Genomic DNA, 18,084 nt, shown 5'->3' with positions numbered 1-18,084 from the left:
GGAATAACTCAGGTAGGTCTTCTCTAGGGGTGATCAGGGTCGGGTCACGAAGGAGTAGAGGCCCTGCCATCCAGAGCAGAGCGTAGGTGAGTTCTCCACACTGCCAGTAGAAGTCCATCAGCGCAGAGGTGCCCCAGTGCATGCCTGGTGCATGCAGTATTACTTCACATTCTTATTCATGCTGAGGGGTATTGTCCCTTTTCCTCTAAAACACAAGGCATACAGTGTAACGTTCCATTCAATCAGGGGTTGCCCCTTCTGCTCCAACGTGTACCTATCTATCACAGGATCCCAGATTTCCTGACAATGGGTATCTATGCTGGTATTCAATCATCCCCTATGAGACTTGTTTCCCCTTGTATCGTTAAGGTGGATTGCTCTACACAGGAACTTCTTGTCTGGGGCTCATTTGTTATTAAAGAAGACTGTCCAGACACGCTTGGGCCACCCTGGGACTACAGACGGAGGCGGAAGCAGACATGTTTGTGCACTGGTGCAGTGGTTTTGCTACCTCCAAGAACCCCCTTTTCTGGAAGGTCTCAGGGCCAAACACTGTCGTCCCCTTCAGTGCCTCACCTGCGCATCCTGTCTAGCTCGGTTTGAATATTGGTAGGCTGGGTGTAAAGGTTCAGTATAGTGGGATTGGTCTCATATTGAGTGACGTTTACTACCACCCTATGGGGTTCCACTCTACTAGGTTGTAACTTGGCCCTGATCCTGCATCGGTAGAGATGGATGAGACATTTTGCTTTCTCAGGGGCTATCTACTAGCATAAATAAAGCCTATCTGCACCCATGGCATGTCGTATCAATGCTCAGACGTAGCACGGACTGGCTGATGTCTGGGTGTTGTGTAAGAGTAAACCGTGTACTGCCTGCAGAATACTAACATTGGTTCAGTGTAATTGTAAGTTATGTGGGACAGCCCCCTACACAAGTGCTGTAGAAGTGTTGAGGTGGACTCCATGTGACTAGGCAGATTTCTGGCTATGGATAGATGTGGCCATACCCATAGCAAACAGAGGATGTACACTTGGTAAAATAATGCATAACTTTTGGAATTTTGCAGGTCTCGGGATGGCTTCCTTGGGAAACACCTACGGTCTTCTGACAATCGGGTGCGTTTCTGCTCTGTCAAATGCTTCGGTGCCGGGGGTGTCTTTGCGTTTGGGAAAAGAGTTCATAGAAGAATGTCCGTAAAATCAATCCAAAACAGTTTGTGGTCTTTGTCTTGTACACTTGGCTTTGTTGGAGTTCTGGAAGTTGCTGCTGAAGAGGTTGCAGGCCGCTGTAAAAGTGGTGCACTCGTGGCTTGGTCACAGACCTATTGGATAAGAGGTGTGGTTTCTAGGTTAGCTTTTAGAAAAACATACATCATTATTAGTCTCTGGAGATTCCTGTGCCCTTTTTTTTCCCATGTTCTGTACATTTTCTTTGGAGGTGACTCTAGTTGGAGCAACTATTTTAGGGAGAGGGTGAGTGTTTTATTTGTGGATCGCCTGAGTTTTGTTTTGTGGGCTATTTGGCCCTCTTGCCATGATAGAAGAGTATTTCTGTCAGGGTGATCTTCATGGGATTATTACTTTTTTCCCCTAAATATTTTCCCTAACGTGTGTGCTCTTTACTGATGTGGCTGGAACAATTTGACTTGCATATGCGTTGTGTGATGTGTATCGCAATTTGGGTATTGCTGGTGGTCACAACATGTTCTGAGGACATATGTATGCCCCTCTAGTTCCTGCATGTGGCGTTCAATTAAGTTTTCCCTAGCAGAGTCAAGTGTCTTGGCTATGCCCTTTCTCTGGAAACTTCGTTTTGGGCTACTTTTGCGGGTCAAAAGGCACCTTCCTAGATCTTCATGCAATGCTGTTTATTATTGTGGTATGCTGGAGAGGGTCGGAGCGGTGCTCTGTGGCTCCCATGTGACCTTCGATGCAACAGTGACTGGGATCAGGCCTATTGCTTCCTCTGTGTGTGACCCCTCGTGATCTGATCCACAGGCCAGACACGGCGGTGAGCGTATCCGTGCACCTCACATGGGGTTGTGATGGTCATTTACAGAACCCCTTTTCCTTCCTGCACCCCCTCTTCCCTGGATCCAGGATGTTTTGGGGTCTACCGCCCCAGCTGGGACTGGGGACTTCTACTCGGCGACAACCTACCCTCGTTGGTTTGGAGCAATAAGATCCAATGAGCAGCCTTTGGCCATTTAAAAGGCTTTTGCGAAGAGGAGGAGGCAGTACATTTGCTTATGGTGGGAGTCAGATGCGTGGCCAGGTCTCGGTAAGATTTGCCTGATACGGGTAATGAACTGGGAAGGCTGATTGCTCTGTTAAATTTTTCCCTAATGACTTGGTACCATGGTGTTGCTTTGTAACCTGTCGGATTTGTGTCGACTTCGAAGTTTTATGGGGACATCATTATCTCAAGTGTGCAGAGAACCTGGCTCCTGGCCCTGGAACATCACTTTGTTTTGGAATTGAAAGGGGTTCTCCTTTATCTGGAGGCCTCTTGTTTTGGCTTGTAGCCCATCTGCAAGGACTTTGATGCAGCACCTGCTTTTATGGTTGGTTTTGGGGACGGGGCACCCTGGCCCCTCATCAGACTGCCCTCCCCTGGGGTGTGGCCAGCCAACCCCACCCTTGGGGACCAGCAGCAGAGTGAGAGAGTGAGGCTTAGGCCCCTGCAGGCACCCGAATGGCAGACTACTGTGGATTCTCGATCGACAAAACGTGCAGCAGCCATGAGCTTTTCCCTGAACGTAATTAAAGGTGTGAGTTTTCTCCTAATGTTGTCACTAGTCTTCATTTTTTAGATGAGTTTTGAGGTGGGTCTGATGTAAATGTAAACTTATTGGAGATTTCGGACCAGGCAGGTACTACAATTTTGCCATTGTGTAAAGGCACTGCCTTCCCAGACACGTACCTCTCCCCGCCCTGGCTGTGGCCCCAGTCCTTGCTGGGCTGGTTTCCCTGTCTGCTGTTGCCCTGTGTTTGGCCAACCACTTGGTCCCTGGTGATGGGGTGTAGTGGTTGCCTGATTTCCATATAGCTGAATGTAGGATGCATTTGGGTAGACCTGGACTTGGTTTTGTGGATGGAGAATTTACGGGCACTGCCAAGTCTTATCGCTCTTTGCTCATGATACTCCTTTAGGCGGCATTGGTTGGCCATGTGACCCATTCTGCGGCACTTGTGGCACTTCTGATGTCTGACTGGTGCCAGCCTCCTTAACCTCTGCTGCTACAACTGGGTGGAAACCCTCTGGGGTTTTGAGGCGGAGCTCCCTTCAAGACTGGTGCCAGTTGTACACTTGCTGCCAGCATGGCTCCCTCTAGGGTGGTCTTTTTGTAACTTATGTTGGACTAGCTTAGTGGTGTCTCTCTGGGCTAGCTCCTGTTTTATCCCTTGCCACGTGGGCTGCTGCATGGCGAGCATGGGAGGTGGCCTGCCCACTTCAGTCTCTGGGACTCTCCCCATGTTTTCGGTAGGGTGCCTTGGGTTGTTTTCATTTGTAGGGCGTGCTGTCTCCCATAACAGTCACTCACATTCAGCAGTAGATGGGGGACTTTGGGTTCAGGGAGCGCACTGCATAGTGCTGGGCCACCTCGTCTGTGCCACTTCCCCACTCGTGCAGGTGCCAGAGTGCTGACAGAGGCTGGACTTGGTAACCCTGGGGGTACTCATGGTCTGTCTCCTACTGCCATAGTCCCTATGCACCTTGGACTAGCTACCCTCCTAGACCCGGGGGACTTAGTAGGCATGTGCATGTCGTGGCCTTGGGTCTCTTGTTCCATGCCCACCTTATTACTTATTATTTTGGCGGTCCCTACTAGGAGGCGGCATGCACAATATGCCCATTGCCGAGCTAATTTGCATAGCTCGAAATATCTATTGGTATATTCTAGGATGATTTCCCCAAATGAGGTTTGATTGGCTGGGGCCACCCTAACTGGCGTCCATGCAGTGTGGGAGTGTCATGCTGGTTGGTGCCCTAGAAAGGGAGCTTCAGGGGAACATCAGGCCACCATCCCATTCTTGGCAAAATGGATAGACATTTTTAGATTGATCATTAGGTCCCATCTCAATATATTAATCGCTGATACGGTAAAATAACTGTTCCCTCATTCTACTCTTCCCCAGCTCGGGTTACGTGGAGGGAACCCTAGCCACCATACAAAAACTCCTTATATGAAGGCACTATTTTTTTTTATAAGTGGACTGTTCCTTCTCCTAGGCATGACCTTGTCACCCCGTGTCTGACAGAAAGTTGTAAGGTGTGTCATTTACCATTAACATGACCACGGGGTCATCCCCAAGACAGCCTGAAGCGGACAGTAAGGGTGTGTTTGTTTTTAGTTGTTTTGGTGGTATCTAGCGTAGGGTCCCTATTTTCCCCTTTGGTTAGTGGCACCAGTCCAGCACTCTCACCCTCGTTGTCTGATCCTGAGGGACTGGGGGGCCACTCTTCCTTGCTGCTGCTAGTGGTGTCAGTGTCCAGGACCTCTATGAACTTCCTAGTCACCGGAGAGTGCTCTAATGCACAGGTTGGGGTATATGCACCCCATGCTGCAGGGGTTTGAACGACTGAATGTGCTGGTCGGGTGTGGGTCGCATTTGGAGAAACCCTAGCGCTGACCTGGGATGGGGGCTGGAACCATCTGTGCCTGTTGGCCTGGTGGGCTTCCCAGCCCTGGACCCAGCGGCTCGCTGCCTGGCAAGGGGTTTCCCGGCCCCATAACCAGCAGATCGGTGTAATCTTGTGCAGGAACAGCTGGGACAGCAGGCATCAGAGAGCACACCTCTGTGTGGTGGGGGAGTTGCAGAAGCTTTTGTTGCTGGTTCTGGTTGGTTACTGGTCAGGGCCACCTCGAAGATGACCTATAGTTCTAACAGTGCCTCTCTTTTAGCCTTCTTTTGCCCTACAAATTTGGTCTGAATGTGTGTCCTCGTATGTTCTATGATGTTGGTGTCAAAGGTTCCGGCTCTGGCAAGGGCAGCTTGTGTGCCTTAGTATGTACATGCTATTCACGGTAGAATTTATCTAGCTTCTTAGCCTGCATGGGTAATCTAGTTTGCATGTGGCTTAACAGCGACTCCATGATGGGTTGGAAACATTTTGTAAGGGACTAGTATAGTTCTAACTTTTTTGATCTTTAAATAATCCTAAATTCTACTCTGATTGGGGGAAATATGTACACAGGATTATGCTGGCAATAACTACTAGCTATGAGCTCAACTTCAGACAGAGTTGCATCAAACAGACTTTTTACAATACATAAAACAACGCATATGAAGGGTCACAACGTGAAAGAAAGTGCAATGGTTAGTTCAAAACATTATAACCTGTTTTTAGCAGCGGCATAGCATATATGGAGTAATGGTTTACGAGAGAAAGGTAACGACTTCATCATGCTCACGTTAAATTTTTAACAAGACATAACATTTCAGCATGAAACATAATTGCAATAGTTTATCAGCACCACAACATCAACAACACATGAATTAAAAAACACAATGGAAATAAAAGAGAAGAGACAAAAAAGTGACAGAAAAAAATTATGAATTGGTCCAAAAAACCTTAGCCTGTTCCTAGCGCATTCTGGCCGTTGTGGAGGTGGAGGCTTTGTGCGGTACACAGGACTAAGCGTGCCCGATAGTCTGTCAATATCGGCTCTGGGACAAAGATAGCAACAATGAATGCAGAGAAGAAAGAACAACTCGACAACTACAGGCCCTCCTCCCCCAAGCACAAGCTACACCTGATCTCCAAGGTCCAAATCTTTCCCTAACGTCCGAATTGCACCCTGTTTCACACCCATGCCCAGCTGTCCAAGCGAATAGCATCTCACTTCTTTCAGGCACCACCAGTGTTTAAGAGACTTAGTGCTGAGAAACCCCTTTTGGCCTAAAAAATAAGATTGTAGTGTTTGCCCTTTATCACACCCAGGGCCTATGCGTACGTTCTGTGTCACGCCCAGTAGTCCAAGTGGTGAGGCTTCCCTGTATTACCCTCAGGGATCAAGCCTACCACCTGTGTCATGCCCAGTGGTCCAAGCGATACCCTGTATCACACCCAGGGGTCAAGCGTAGCATCTGTCTCGCCCAGCGGTTCAATCAACTAAACAACATGTTCACCTCCTCCCCTAGCTGCGTGTTGACTATTGTAACAAGCATTTGCAATGCAACGGGTCTCACGTTTGCTCATGTTAGAGCGGATAGCGTTGTAAACTCATAACCCGACTTTTCACCTATCAGCAAAAGTGCATTTATGCACGTAACCTGAAAAAGTGCAATTAACTATGTAAAGCGCTCGACTACTGCCAAGCGAAATCGCGCTAGTAAATTAAAGAAAAAGTAGCCCACGAGCCGGACAGAAAACAGCAAGCCTTGCATGTTTTCTGTACTTGGTCGATGCGCTCGAGGAGGGCTAGCCACCGGAAAAGGCATGATGTATGCATGCCTTAGACTAATGAAAGCAAGCAGATTTTAATAGGCAAGCCAACGAACCAATGAAAAACACGGACGTGACATCGACAGGGCTCCGAGCCCTTTTCTAAACACTAAAGCGTCTCGCTGCGATACGCATGCGCGAGCGCATGCAACGCAGGCTCAACCCTAAAAAGGTGACTTCTGCATGATCGCCTCTGAGGCCACCCTGCAACTACTTAGTTCAGACACATGAAATGTGCAAATGTCAGATTTCTGTCATTGTCAAGGTGCTCAGGTTACACTTTTTACACTCGTTCCTTGTGCCAAATGCTGGGACTAAGGATCAGATTTAGTCTCTTACCCACTAACAACAGCTTCAAGGTAGACCTCCGCCCTTTGGATTCAGCAGAACTTTCAATCAATTGTGGCGTCTGCTCACCTCTTTTTGTTGGGCAGATGTGAACCCATACGGATGGAGTCCTTTTCCTTCGGCTGCAGGCGGGGTAAAAAAAAACAATCTCTGTCCGGTGCGCCAAAATGTTGCTCGAATGCGGATTTACCTGAAAGAATTGAAAGACGAGGGATTTGGCAAACCAGAAACAGTTGATTTAATTAAATGTTGAAGCCAGGAGATCGCAGTAAAGAGTCGGGGTCTGATGACTGTCTCTCAAAGTTACAGAATTCTGAGCACCCAGATATACAATTCTTAGAGGGTTATAAAACAATTTCATACATTCTTTGCAGAAAGGAATCTGGGCCTAGTCACAGAGTCGTTAGTATGCGTACGCATGTCATGTCGTACATTGTCACCGTTTTTATCTCTATCAACATCTTCTACAGTAAATACTGTAAGTAGACTAAAAACTAAAGGAAAAGCATGTGCTATCGTATATATTTCTGTTTATAGGCTTGATCAGGATTTATGTTTTACTGTAATATGCCTTTGATGCTTATTTTCAGTGTTGTCTGTTAATTGCTTCCTTTAACCTTTCAGAACAGATGCAATCTTGTTTGGCCATTATCGGCTGTCACAGGAGACGGACAATCAAACCAAAATATTTGCAGTGATAATGAAGAAAAAAGAAGAGGTGTGACAGAGTGCATGCATTATTTTATTTCTCTTTCAGACATTTTATTTTGTTGTCTTCTGAAATCCCCATTACTCGTAAAACATTGTTAATTTGTACTTGTGGCAAGGAGGCATATACTTTAGATAGCATTTATGGTATGAGTTTTGCCAGCAACTTTTATCCTTACCTGCTTCTCCTGTACCAAGAACCACACTTTCATGCGAGTCAGATAACCCATCCTAGAAATATGCAAGAGCCTGCCTTTTATTGGTGAGCTTAATCACCTAACCAGTAATGGCTGTGCTCACTGTACCACTGGATTCAAGCTAGCCTGGCTGACCTGTGGTGATACCCTGAAACCGGTCCCAGGATGCTTGTTTCCAGTCCATGGAGGACCTGGTATGGCATTTCAGGCTGGACTGTTCCCATAGGGAGCAAGGTCAAGCCTGATTTGCAAATAGCTGGGTACAGACTGGTAATGATATGGTGAGCAAAAAAGCAATGGGTTAAACCCAGATCTGTGACTGGGGTGAATGTTTGGTTTGTTCGGTATTTCGTCTACCAACTGTTCTTTTTGCTTTTGTCGCCCTAGTGGGAAGGGTATGCCCAGACGTGAGGCTTGTGCTCACCGTGACACTGGATTCAAGCTAGCCTGGCTGGTGAGGGGTGATAAACTTAAAGCAGTCCCAGGATGTTTGTTTCCATTCCAGGGCAGACCTGGTCTGGCAGTTCGGGCTAGACTGTTCCCATGGGGAGCAGAGTTGACTGATTTGCATATGGCTCGGTCCAAACTGGGCTGGTGTGGTGAGTAAAGAAAGGATGGATTAAGCCCAGATCTGTGACTGAGGGTGAATGTTTGATTTTTTGAGCATTCCGTCCCTCATCTGTTCTTTTTTCTTTTTACTTTTTACTTAACCCCATGCTGCCTGCATAAGGCCCTTTTCAGAACCTCCTTTGATGGTCCATGATCTACAGCTCTCTGCCAAATGAACTTCCCACATTGCATGGTCTGTAAACACACCTATAGTGTAACTGACATCACAGTGCTTATTTGGGCCCTATCATCAATGGGACGTTAGGTGGTTTTCTTGGTAGGAGCGCTGACAGGCAGTGATTTACAAGAGAGTTGTGGGGTTTGTTTGAAAAGGAGCCTCTGTTCAAAATAGTGTTCGACAACCTGGGGTTTTCTTTCTCCATCATCTTGTTCCGTTTTTAGTTAATTGTATTTTTACTGTCTCTATGGTGAAATCTATTGCAGGAGTACAAGATAGGGTTACAAAGTAAACCGTTTCTGCCTTTACCAAGCATGCCAATTGCATTCCATCTTGCTGCTAGGTCTGTGATTTTCAAACCTTTCATTGTTGCGCCCCCTAATATGCCAAAAAGCGTATCTCCCCTAAACCCCTCAGAATAGCAAACCTATTTCTCGGAATTATTCTACAAAAAATACTAACCCTGAACATACCTAACAATTCAAACATTGAAGTGGACCACTCTGAAACCATTTTAGGCACCAAAAGGGGCCCGCCCGCCCTCCCCACCAGCCCTCCACCCCACCCGGGTTTGAAGTACCCTGTGCCGGGCTCTTACAATACTCCTGTTTTATGCAAATCGATAGAACGCATAAAAGGGGTTTGGATCTTTAAGAAACCGCCTATTCTTCTCCTTTATACTGTGGTTTGACTGACCAAGATGTAATTGACCTTGGTGTGGGAGAGAGATTACACAAACCGCTTTGATACTTATCGCTGGGTGCAGTTTCAGACGTTTTGTACATGACGACGTTATTTTGCGCATTGGGGTTTGTTGCTAGAAAGTAGAGGCAAATTGTAAAGATTTAAATCATTAGCAGTGAGTCACACAAGATAGATACTGAATGTAGTTTCCGGAAATGTCTGCAGCCGCTGCCAGACTTTTCCCTGATTACTTTAAGGAGGGTCAGAGATAAGAATGTGTTACAATAATCAGTTTCGAGACAAAGAAATGTATGAGCTCATGTGCTTTAGCAAAAATAATTTAAAGAATGACAGCTAAGCAACCCAGTCCTAAACCTATGTCCTTTGTCGTGGATGTACACACCATAATCTAAAACATACTTTTTGCATTTATGAACATATGTACTATCGCACGGTAACTAAACAATTTTCTGTGCAGAAATAACACACCACTGCAAATCTGGACATAGCATTTTACTCGGGACCATGTTCCTGAACAGGAGATGCTCTCTTGGGAGGGAATGAGACCTTAGTGGCACACTGTTCAGTTACTGCTGTCAAACTATTCTCATTCAAGCCTCAAACTCAACTCCATATTTTTACCTAGAAAATGTATCATTTTTAAAATAATATTAATTGAGCCTGGTTAATACAGTTTGATGGAAGGTTTGTGTTTGAATTTTGTTATCGGGGAACTCGCACGCCTTTGAGAGGTTGAGATGATTGCCTTTAAATAATCTCCCTGCAGAGTGTCATCCCTGTCCTAAAATCTTTCTTGACCTTATTCTAACATTAATACCACACACAATATTTTGTTAAATACATTCATTTGTTATCCAATTTTACTAAATTTAATATTAACTGTAAAAGTTATCAAAGTATTTCAAATTAAATATAAACTAAACTAACATAAGGCTTTAGTCTCATAAAAAAAAACCTGTTTCTTAATTGACTTATAAAATTGTTTACTTACAGTAATAAAAGTATTAATTCTAAATAAAAATACATTACAGATCAATATATGTTAATTTTTTTTAAACTCATAATGCTTACCTCAAAGTTGTAGATCCTTCTGCTTTTGGCAAAGTAGTTCGGTGTCCCAGTAAATGTAGACATAGTAAAAGTCTTTTCAGGGTAATGTCGGAGAAGTAAATAATGTGGTGAAGTAAATGGGGTGTCCAGTAAATGTCTAATACCAGTGAATGTTTTGGGAGATTGCCATGAATCTTCCACTGCTGTGAAAGCATTGTTTGATGCATGCCTGTTAGTAATAAAATCCTTGGATCAGTAGGGAATCCTCCATTTCATCACGGGCTCACTCTGGTGTACTAGTTGCTTTAAAACAAACCTGTAGTAGGCAATCAAAATATCTTGTGTGTCATTTTATCAGTCTACCGATAAAGCACTTTGAAACAAGTCACAGTCATTGCTGTGGGCTTGTGAATTTGTCACTCAGTTTCTGACCTCCCTAGGTCTTTTTATTGGCTACCTTTAGGAAGTCAGTATGTTTTTATAATTTAAGTTCATTCTTAAAAACCCACATTTTTATAAAGATGGGTCATGTGCGCACTTTTTTTCCCCTTTCTATATGGTCATGTTGCTTAGTTAAGTGCTCTGGGCATCCATGAATTTATCTGATGTTGGTCTTACGGTGCCTCTTAAAACTAAGAAAAAAAGAGTCTATTTTACCATCAAAGTCTACAGGCTTGAGTATCCCTTATCCTAATTTGCCTAGTTAGCTTCTCATTTAGTGAACAAGGGAGATTCATTTTGCATCTTGTTACTGCTGGGGCTGTTTTTGTCATTGGTCTGTAAAATTTATCTTCTGCAGAGAGATGTTGGATGTACTTTATTTCAGAGAGTGTACCATATAAATAAAATAACAGAAACAGATACTGTTTAAACTTTCTATATTTCATTTTTCTGTAATTTTTCATTCTCAGAAACCACCTGATTACAGGTACAGGTATTTTCGTCGTGCTCCAGTGCAGGAAACTGATCACAGTTTTCATGTAGGCCTGCAGATTTGCTCCAGTGGCCGCCAGAAGTTTAACAAGCTAGTCTGGATTCATCATTCTTGCCACATTACTTACAGGTAAGATCTTAGTGGAAACATGCCAGTATTGTTTGCAAAGCAAACCATATGAAAGAATCTCCTAAAAGGAAACAGTCTGTTTGACTCTTTTGCATTCTCATTGTCAAACAAGTATTCTATAAAAATGTGCGAACATCATTAGAGGTGTTCCGAAAATGTGTTTATACAGGAGTTGCTGGGGTCCAATTTATGAACGCAGGCAAGGACAGTTTTATGCCTGGATGAGTTCCTGTTTCCTGTGACTTGCTTGCAGACCTGCTGGCCAATGTTATTTACATAGCCTTTGATGGGAAGGACTGTTTTGGTAGTACAACAAAAATATCAGGAGCATTTTAAACAATCGATTTATGACTTACTAGATGGGTCATGCTTCCCTCGTAAGACGATTTCGTCTGCTAAACAACATAGTAGTATATTTAGAATACTATGCAAGGTGCTTTTTTGTTGCCCCCTCGCATGATTTTCATAGGCTGGGGCATACCTCATATTGAAATTTTATTTGAGATAGCAGCTGGAGTTGAAAATGTCTTTCATCAAGGCATTTTGTTTTTTCAAACCAGCTTACCAAACCTAGGTTAGACCGGAGGACCTTCCTGTATCACTCCCATGTATAGTATTGCTGAATAGAAAAATGCTAGATACAATTGCCTCATTTAATTTAATTTTAATGAAGCCAAATTAGATTGTCAATAAAATCATATTTAAAAATAAAAATAGGACATCCGTCTTCCGTGGGCTAACTTTATCCTAAATTTTTATTTAAAATGACGAAAAATTTGCCTATTACCAGTAACACGAACCATAGCAATTATTGAAGTTTAAGCCAGCGTAATGAAAATGATTAATTTCTCCAGACTGTAACTGATCACTGTGGGGAAAATACCCTCTTTTTGGCATGGTTACCCCCACTTTTGCCTACTGTAAGTATGTTTTGATTGTGTTCACTGTGCTAACTGACCTCAATGACTGTGCTCTTTCCCCCTACATTTGGTTGTTCCTGGCCTAGTACACCACACAATTGGCATACAGGTGACCCCATGTAAGTTCCTAGTATATGGTACCTAGGTACCCAGAGCATTTGGGTACCAGGGGTTCCACATGGGCTGCAGCACTATTAATAATGTCACCTATGGGAGCCCGTGCCAGATGTGTCTGCAGGCCTGCTGTTGCAGCCTGCTTGAAGAGGTGCATGCACCTTTTCACTACAGGTCACTGCACTAGGTCACTGTAAGTCACCTCTAAGGCAGACCCTCCTAGCCCAGAGGGCAGGGTGCAAGTACCTGTGTGTGAGGGCACTCCTGCATGAGCAGAAGTGCCCCTAAGAACCCCAGCTCCATTTTCCTAGAGTTCGTAAGTGCGGGGAAGCCATTTTACCCGTGTACTGGACTCTACCTGTGTCCAGCTACATAATGGTAACTCCAAACCTGGGCATGTTTGGTATCAAACATGTTGGAATCATACCCCAATAATGTTAGCAGTATTGGTTGTATGATTCCATGCACTTTGGGGACTCTTTAGATGACCCCCAGCTTTGCTCCTACCAGTTTGCAGGGTTTTCCCGGGTAGCCCGCACTGCTGCCATCCTGCAGACAGGTTTCTGCCCCCCTGCTGCTTGGCCAGCTCAAGCCCAGGAAGGCAGAACAAAGGGTTTCCTTTGGGAGAGGGAGGCAACACACCCTTCCTTCGGAAATAGGTGTTACATGGCTTGGGAGGGGTAGCCTTCTCAAGCCACTGGTATGCTTTGAAGGGCACAGTTGGTTCCCTCCTTGCATAAACCGGTTTGCACCAGTCCAGGGACCTCTGGTCCCTCCTCTGGCACGAAACAGGACAATGGAAAGGGGAGTAACCACTCCTCTGTCCATCACCATCCCTGGGGTGGTGCCCATATTTTCTTGAGGTGGCCATTTAATTCTGTCATCTTGAACCCAAGTTAGGCAGAGGCCTCTGGGAGCATCTGAGTGGCCAGGTAAGGCAGATGACATCACCGCCCTCTCCTGATAGGTGGTCACCCTGCTAGGTAACCAATCACCCTTTTAGGGCTATTTATGGTCTCTGTCTTAGGTGGGGTCCTCAGATTCGATGTGCAAGGTTCCAGCAGGATTCTTCTGCAATGTTTACTGCACCTTCTGGCCACTGAACTGCAACTGGACCCTTCAGGAACCGACAATCTGCATCCACAGCAGTGATTCTGCTTACAACATTGTTTGCACTGCTCCTTCCAGCAACTGCAACATTTCCCCAGCTGTGCATCCTCTTGGGGTAACAAGTCTTCAGTCTGCACAAGAAGCAAGAAGGAATCTCCCTTGGCATGAAGGATCACTCCCCTGCATCCGCAGGCACCACTGCAACGACGACCGGCTGCATGGATCTCCTCTCCTCCAGAGCTGCGTGAATCCTGCTTCACGAGTGGTGGTCTGGAATGGTCTCCTTGGTCCTCGCTCCTAGCTGTCCAACTTGGGAGACGGTAAGTCCTTTCCTCTCCACGCAGGACAGTACCCCGGTGCACCGCATCTCTTGTTGCTACCAAGGCTTGTTGACATCTCCTCCAAGGGATCGTCAGGATTTGTGTAACCCCAGCCCTCTTCACTCTTCCCTGAGACAAACAGCCCTCTGTGTGTTTCTCCAGCAACATGGGACTCCTTTCTAGGTGTGCGGCATGGGCCTCACTGTGACTACTGTGCCTGCTGCCTGTGGGGGCGGCCTCCTCTCCCTTTGACTCTCCTTTCTGCTGAGGGTCACCCTGGACTCCCTCCGTGGGTTGAGTCCCCCTGGACCTTGCTGATCCCCGGTAGCTCCTCATTTCTTCTTCCACGACATTTGCCTTTGCCAAGGCTTGTTGGTGGTTTTTCCACACCACTCACTGACTGCAGTCCTTCTTCCAGGATGGTGCGTCAACTGCATCACTTCAGGAACTCTTTAGCTGCTTCCATGCTGCAGCGCTGACTATTTTCATCCACCGTCGACTTCGTCCTGCATCCACAGACGGGTGGGTAGTGGCTTCTGTCCTGACCGGACACTCCAACCTGAACTTGACTTGGTCACCTTCCTTTACAGGTCTTCTTCTACCGGGATCCACCTTTTGTTTCTTGCAGAATCCTCTTCTGTCGTTCTTTCGGTGGGTTTGGGGAAAACCAGGTACTTAACTCTTCTCTCCTGATCGCTGGGGGGGGGGGGGGGCACTCTGATACTTAACATTTGGGGTTCCTAGTTCCTCCAGTTCCCCTGTACCGATTCCACTTCCTTGGGTGGGGGCCCAGCCTTCACATTCCACTTTTTAGCATATTGTTTGGTCTCCCCCTAGGGCCTCCAGAACTTATTATTGCTTTCACTGTTTTCTATTGCCTTTTATGCTAATTCCTGACTTCTAATGTACATATAGTAGTGTGTTTACATACCTCCAGTTGGGGTTTTGTCTTTTCAGTATTTTAGTTGTGTGTTTTTTTCATGTGTTAAGTGCTGTGTGACTACGGTGGTAATGCATAAGCTTTGCATGTCTCCTAGATAAGTCTTGGCTGCTCATCCACAGTTACCTCTAGAGAGGCCTGGCTTCCTAGACACTCTCTAGCCCTCACTAACATGGGTTACCTGGACCTGGTATAAGGTGATAATGCCATAGGTGCTCACCACACACCAGGCCAGCTTCCTGCAATCAGTATGAACAGATCACTTTTTGTGCCATTTCAGTTACTTTGGCAATGTTAGCTTTGCAGCACAAGCTCTCTATTGGAAGAATAAGAAATATCCTATGGAATTAAAAACGTCATGTCAATATCATTTGATAACGAAATAAAAGTCAGATTTAATAGTTTGCATGCATTGACTGTTGGGTCATGGTGGGTGTTTCTTCATACAGATTCCCTATCTAGATATATGTCCTGAGTGTCAGTCCTTTATCAAACTTTTTTATTGTTTTGCTACAACCAAAATTCATTGACACAACACTGATATAGCAACACAATGACATTGCAACAATATTGATGGCACAGTATTTCAGTGGGGTCAGAGAAAAATGCATCTGATAGATACAATTTCCTCAGTCTGGATCTAGAAATCTTTCTCAAGCAGTACTCCTGCATACCGTCAGGTGGCATCGATCGACTCTGTGTCCATTGCTGCCTGCATCTGCGCTGGGTACAACGTCACAGGTACTATGTGGGCGCCACTCCGGCGTGCAAGCCAGCCAGTTTTGGTCAGAAGAGATTCACCCCTCAATAATTTTTTCACTGGTCTTTTTTGACTTTTTGTCAAAGCTTTTTAGAATTGTTAACTCCTGCTTTGTCTAGGGATCTCATCAAGAAAGACCAAGTTCAAGCCCTGCGCGGTCTTACCGTAGGGTGGTGTTTGTGACAGATCCGCACATCGTGTGCCTTTGGTGTCTGGAGCGCAACTATCACCCAAAGTCGTGCACAGAGTGCCGGGCCATGCATCCAAATGCTTTGAGGGAGAGGTCCCTGAAGGCGGCCCGACGTTCGACTCCACGCTAGTCAAGGTCCTGGTCAAGAGGAAGGTCCCGGGAGCGGTCGCAGAATTCTCCATCATCATCCCACTCCAAGTCTTCAGGAAGATAGGGTCAGTTGAGGCACAAGAAGGAGTCAAAGAAAGCAAAACGTTCCTTTGCTTCCCGTCGGCCAATGAGATGCAGGAATGTTATCGGTCTAGCCTTCCCTCCCTTTGCGGATCCTGCATCTGGGCCAGCTCCGCGCATCCACGAGTTTCCGGAAGCCCAGCCAGAAGAGTTCTACGAGGCCATTCAGCTAATTTTTGGACAGTCTGACACCGCTGGCACGCCTTCCGGCCCTGTGGAGTCGGAAGGGGTCCCTTCGGGTTCTGCGCCCGCCGCTTCGGCCTTGGCTCCACGGGGCACCCATAGATCCATGCTTGAATTCGAGGCGGCGCCTGTCGTACCAACTCAACCTTCTCTGGCTGTCCCCATCCTCATTGCCGACTCCAACATGGAGCTGGATGGGCGTCCTACACTGCTGACTCCGACTCTGGCAGGAGCCTTGCTTCCTATGTTGGATCCTGAGCCCTTTTCTTTTTTACTTGATTGCGGTGAGGAATGGGAGGGGTCGCTGGACCCTTTGGAATACCAGCTTCAAGATCCTGTAGACTAGCGTATGGACTTTGGAGCAGCCAGTGGACTGGATACCTCCCCAGATACTGGTATGCTTTCTCCCCCCTACCGTGACTACGGAGGAGGGAGCTTCCTATTCTGTGGTGGTGCGAAGAGCAGCTCCTGCACCTTGAGTTGACTTATGTGGCAGTCAGGACTAACCTATTGACAGGGGTGCTTCAACCGGGAGCTTCATCCTCTGAAGCCCTGCTCCCCTTCATTGAAGACCGTACAGATGTCCTGGTCCATACTCAGCACAGGGGCTCCTGGAAACAGGACAATATTTGCCACCATCGCCTTGCTCTGGGTGATCTATGTTTCATTATGCAGCACCCCACCCCTGAGAGCTTGGTTATCCAAGCCTCCAACCTTCCATGGTGTGTTGCCTTCCGCACCCACAGATAGGTAATCCAAAAGGTTTGAGGCACTTGGGAAGATGTTTCCTTCTGCCAGCCTGGCATTGCAGTCCATGAACACCACATGCCTTTTGAGCCGTTATTACCACCCACTGTGGGATATGGTTGTGCAAGTGCTGCCACAGGTCCTAGAGGAGGCCCAGGCTGTACTTTTCCAAGCAGATGCTGATAAGAGAGACACAGCAAAGTTCACGATCCGATGTGGGCTGGACACGACAGACCCCTGGGCGCAGAGTGGTTTCATGGACAGTGTCCTTTAGGCACCACTCCTGGTTGAGGACATCTGGCTTTTTGGATGATGTCCAAGCCAGTCTTATGGACATGCCCTTTGATGGCACCGTCTCTTTGGAGGAAAAGCAGACTGCGCTCGAGCTCTTCAAGGATTCTCGTGCTACGACCAAGTTCTTGGACCTTGCAGCAACCCCTCGTCCCCCTCAGTCCGCTTTTCACCCCTCTGTCATAGCTGCGAAAGGGGCATCTTTAGAAGTCCGTTACCATCCAGCCACTGTGCCGTGCATGCTACACAGCCTCTGCATAGCCAGGGATGTGGGATCCACTGACCTTGTGGATCAGGGACCCAGTGGTTTGGCCAGTTCACTATCTGCCTTCTGCAGCTGGCTCCATAACTTCCTACTCTGACTCTTCCCCACCAAGGACCAGTCAGGGGCAGGTTCCGCCATCACCTGCTCCGCTGGCAATCCATCACGTCAGACAGGTGGGTTTTGCAGATAGTCCAAAGGGGATACTCCTTTCCCTTCGAGACTACCTGTGCATCCATGCCACAATCCTTTGATCGGGTGATGTAGGATCACTTGGCACTTCTCTGAGGGATAGTTACTGCTCTCTTGCCAAGGGAGCGGTAGAGAGGGTTCCTGTGCCAGAAGGTAGTCATGGTTGCTATTCCCGCTACTTTCTGGTACCCAGAAAGGCCAAAGGACTCTGCCCTATTCTAGACCCTTGGTCCCTCAGTCTCTTCCTCAGGAAGCAGTTCATTGCGGGACCTTTGGTCCCTCAATCTTTTCCTCAGGAAGGAGAACTTCATTGCTCACTCTGGCTCGGGTTCTGTCTGCCCCTGATCCAGGAGACTGGATGTTAGTGTTGGACTTGCAGGATGCTTATTTCCATATTCCCAATCTGCCTGCCCACAGTATTTCTTGCGGTTCATGGTGGGCCATGAGCAGTTTTAGTTCACTATGCTCCCTTTTGGCCTTACCAGCACCCCTCATGTGTTCACCAAGGTAATG

The 18,084-nt window shown here is 46.6% G+C and overlaps 1 protein-coding gene across 3 annotated transcripts in view; it reads left to right on the top strand.

Moving 5' to 3' along the window:
- Positions 1-18,084, top strand: part of FBXO9 (F-box protein 9) — a 343,828-nt gene that overhangs the window by 308,943 nt on the left and 16,801 nt on the right. For all 3 annotated transcript variants that reach the window (XM_069235799.1, XM_069235800.1, XM_069235801.1), the window contains 2 exons: positions 7,426-7,519; positions 11,160-11,311. In XM_069235799.1, coding sequence (XP_069091900.1) covers positions 7,426-7,519; positions 11,160-11,311 — 246 coding nt within the window. The remainder of the gene's footprint in view (positions 1-7,425; positions 7,520-11,159; positions 11,312-18,084) is intronic.

Source organism: Pleurodeles waltl, chromosome 5 (genome assembly GCF_031143425.1).
Source record: "Pleurodeles waltl isolate 20211129_DDA chromosome 5, aPleWal1.hap1.20221129, whole genome shotgun sequence".
Lineage (NCBI taxonomy): Eukaryota > Metazoa > Chordata > Amphibia > Caudata > Salamandridae > Pleurodeles > Pleurodeles waltl.
The sequence above is the reverse complement of the archived record's forward strand: the minus strand, read 5'-3'. Positions and strand labels throughout refer to the sequence as shown.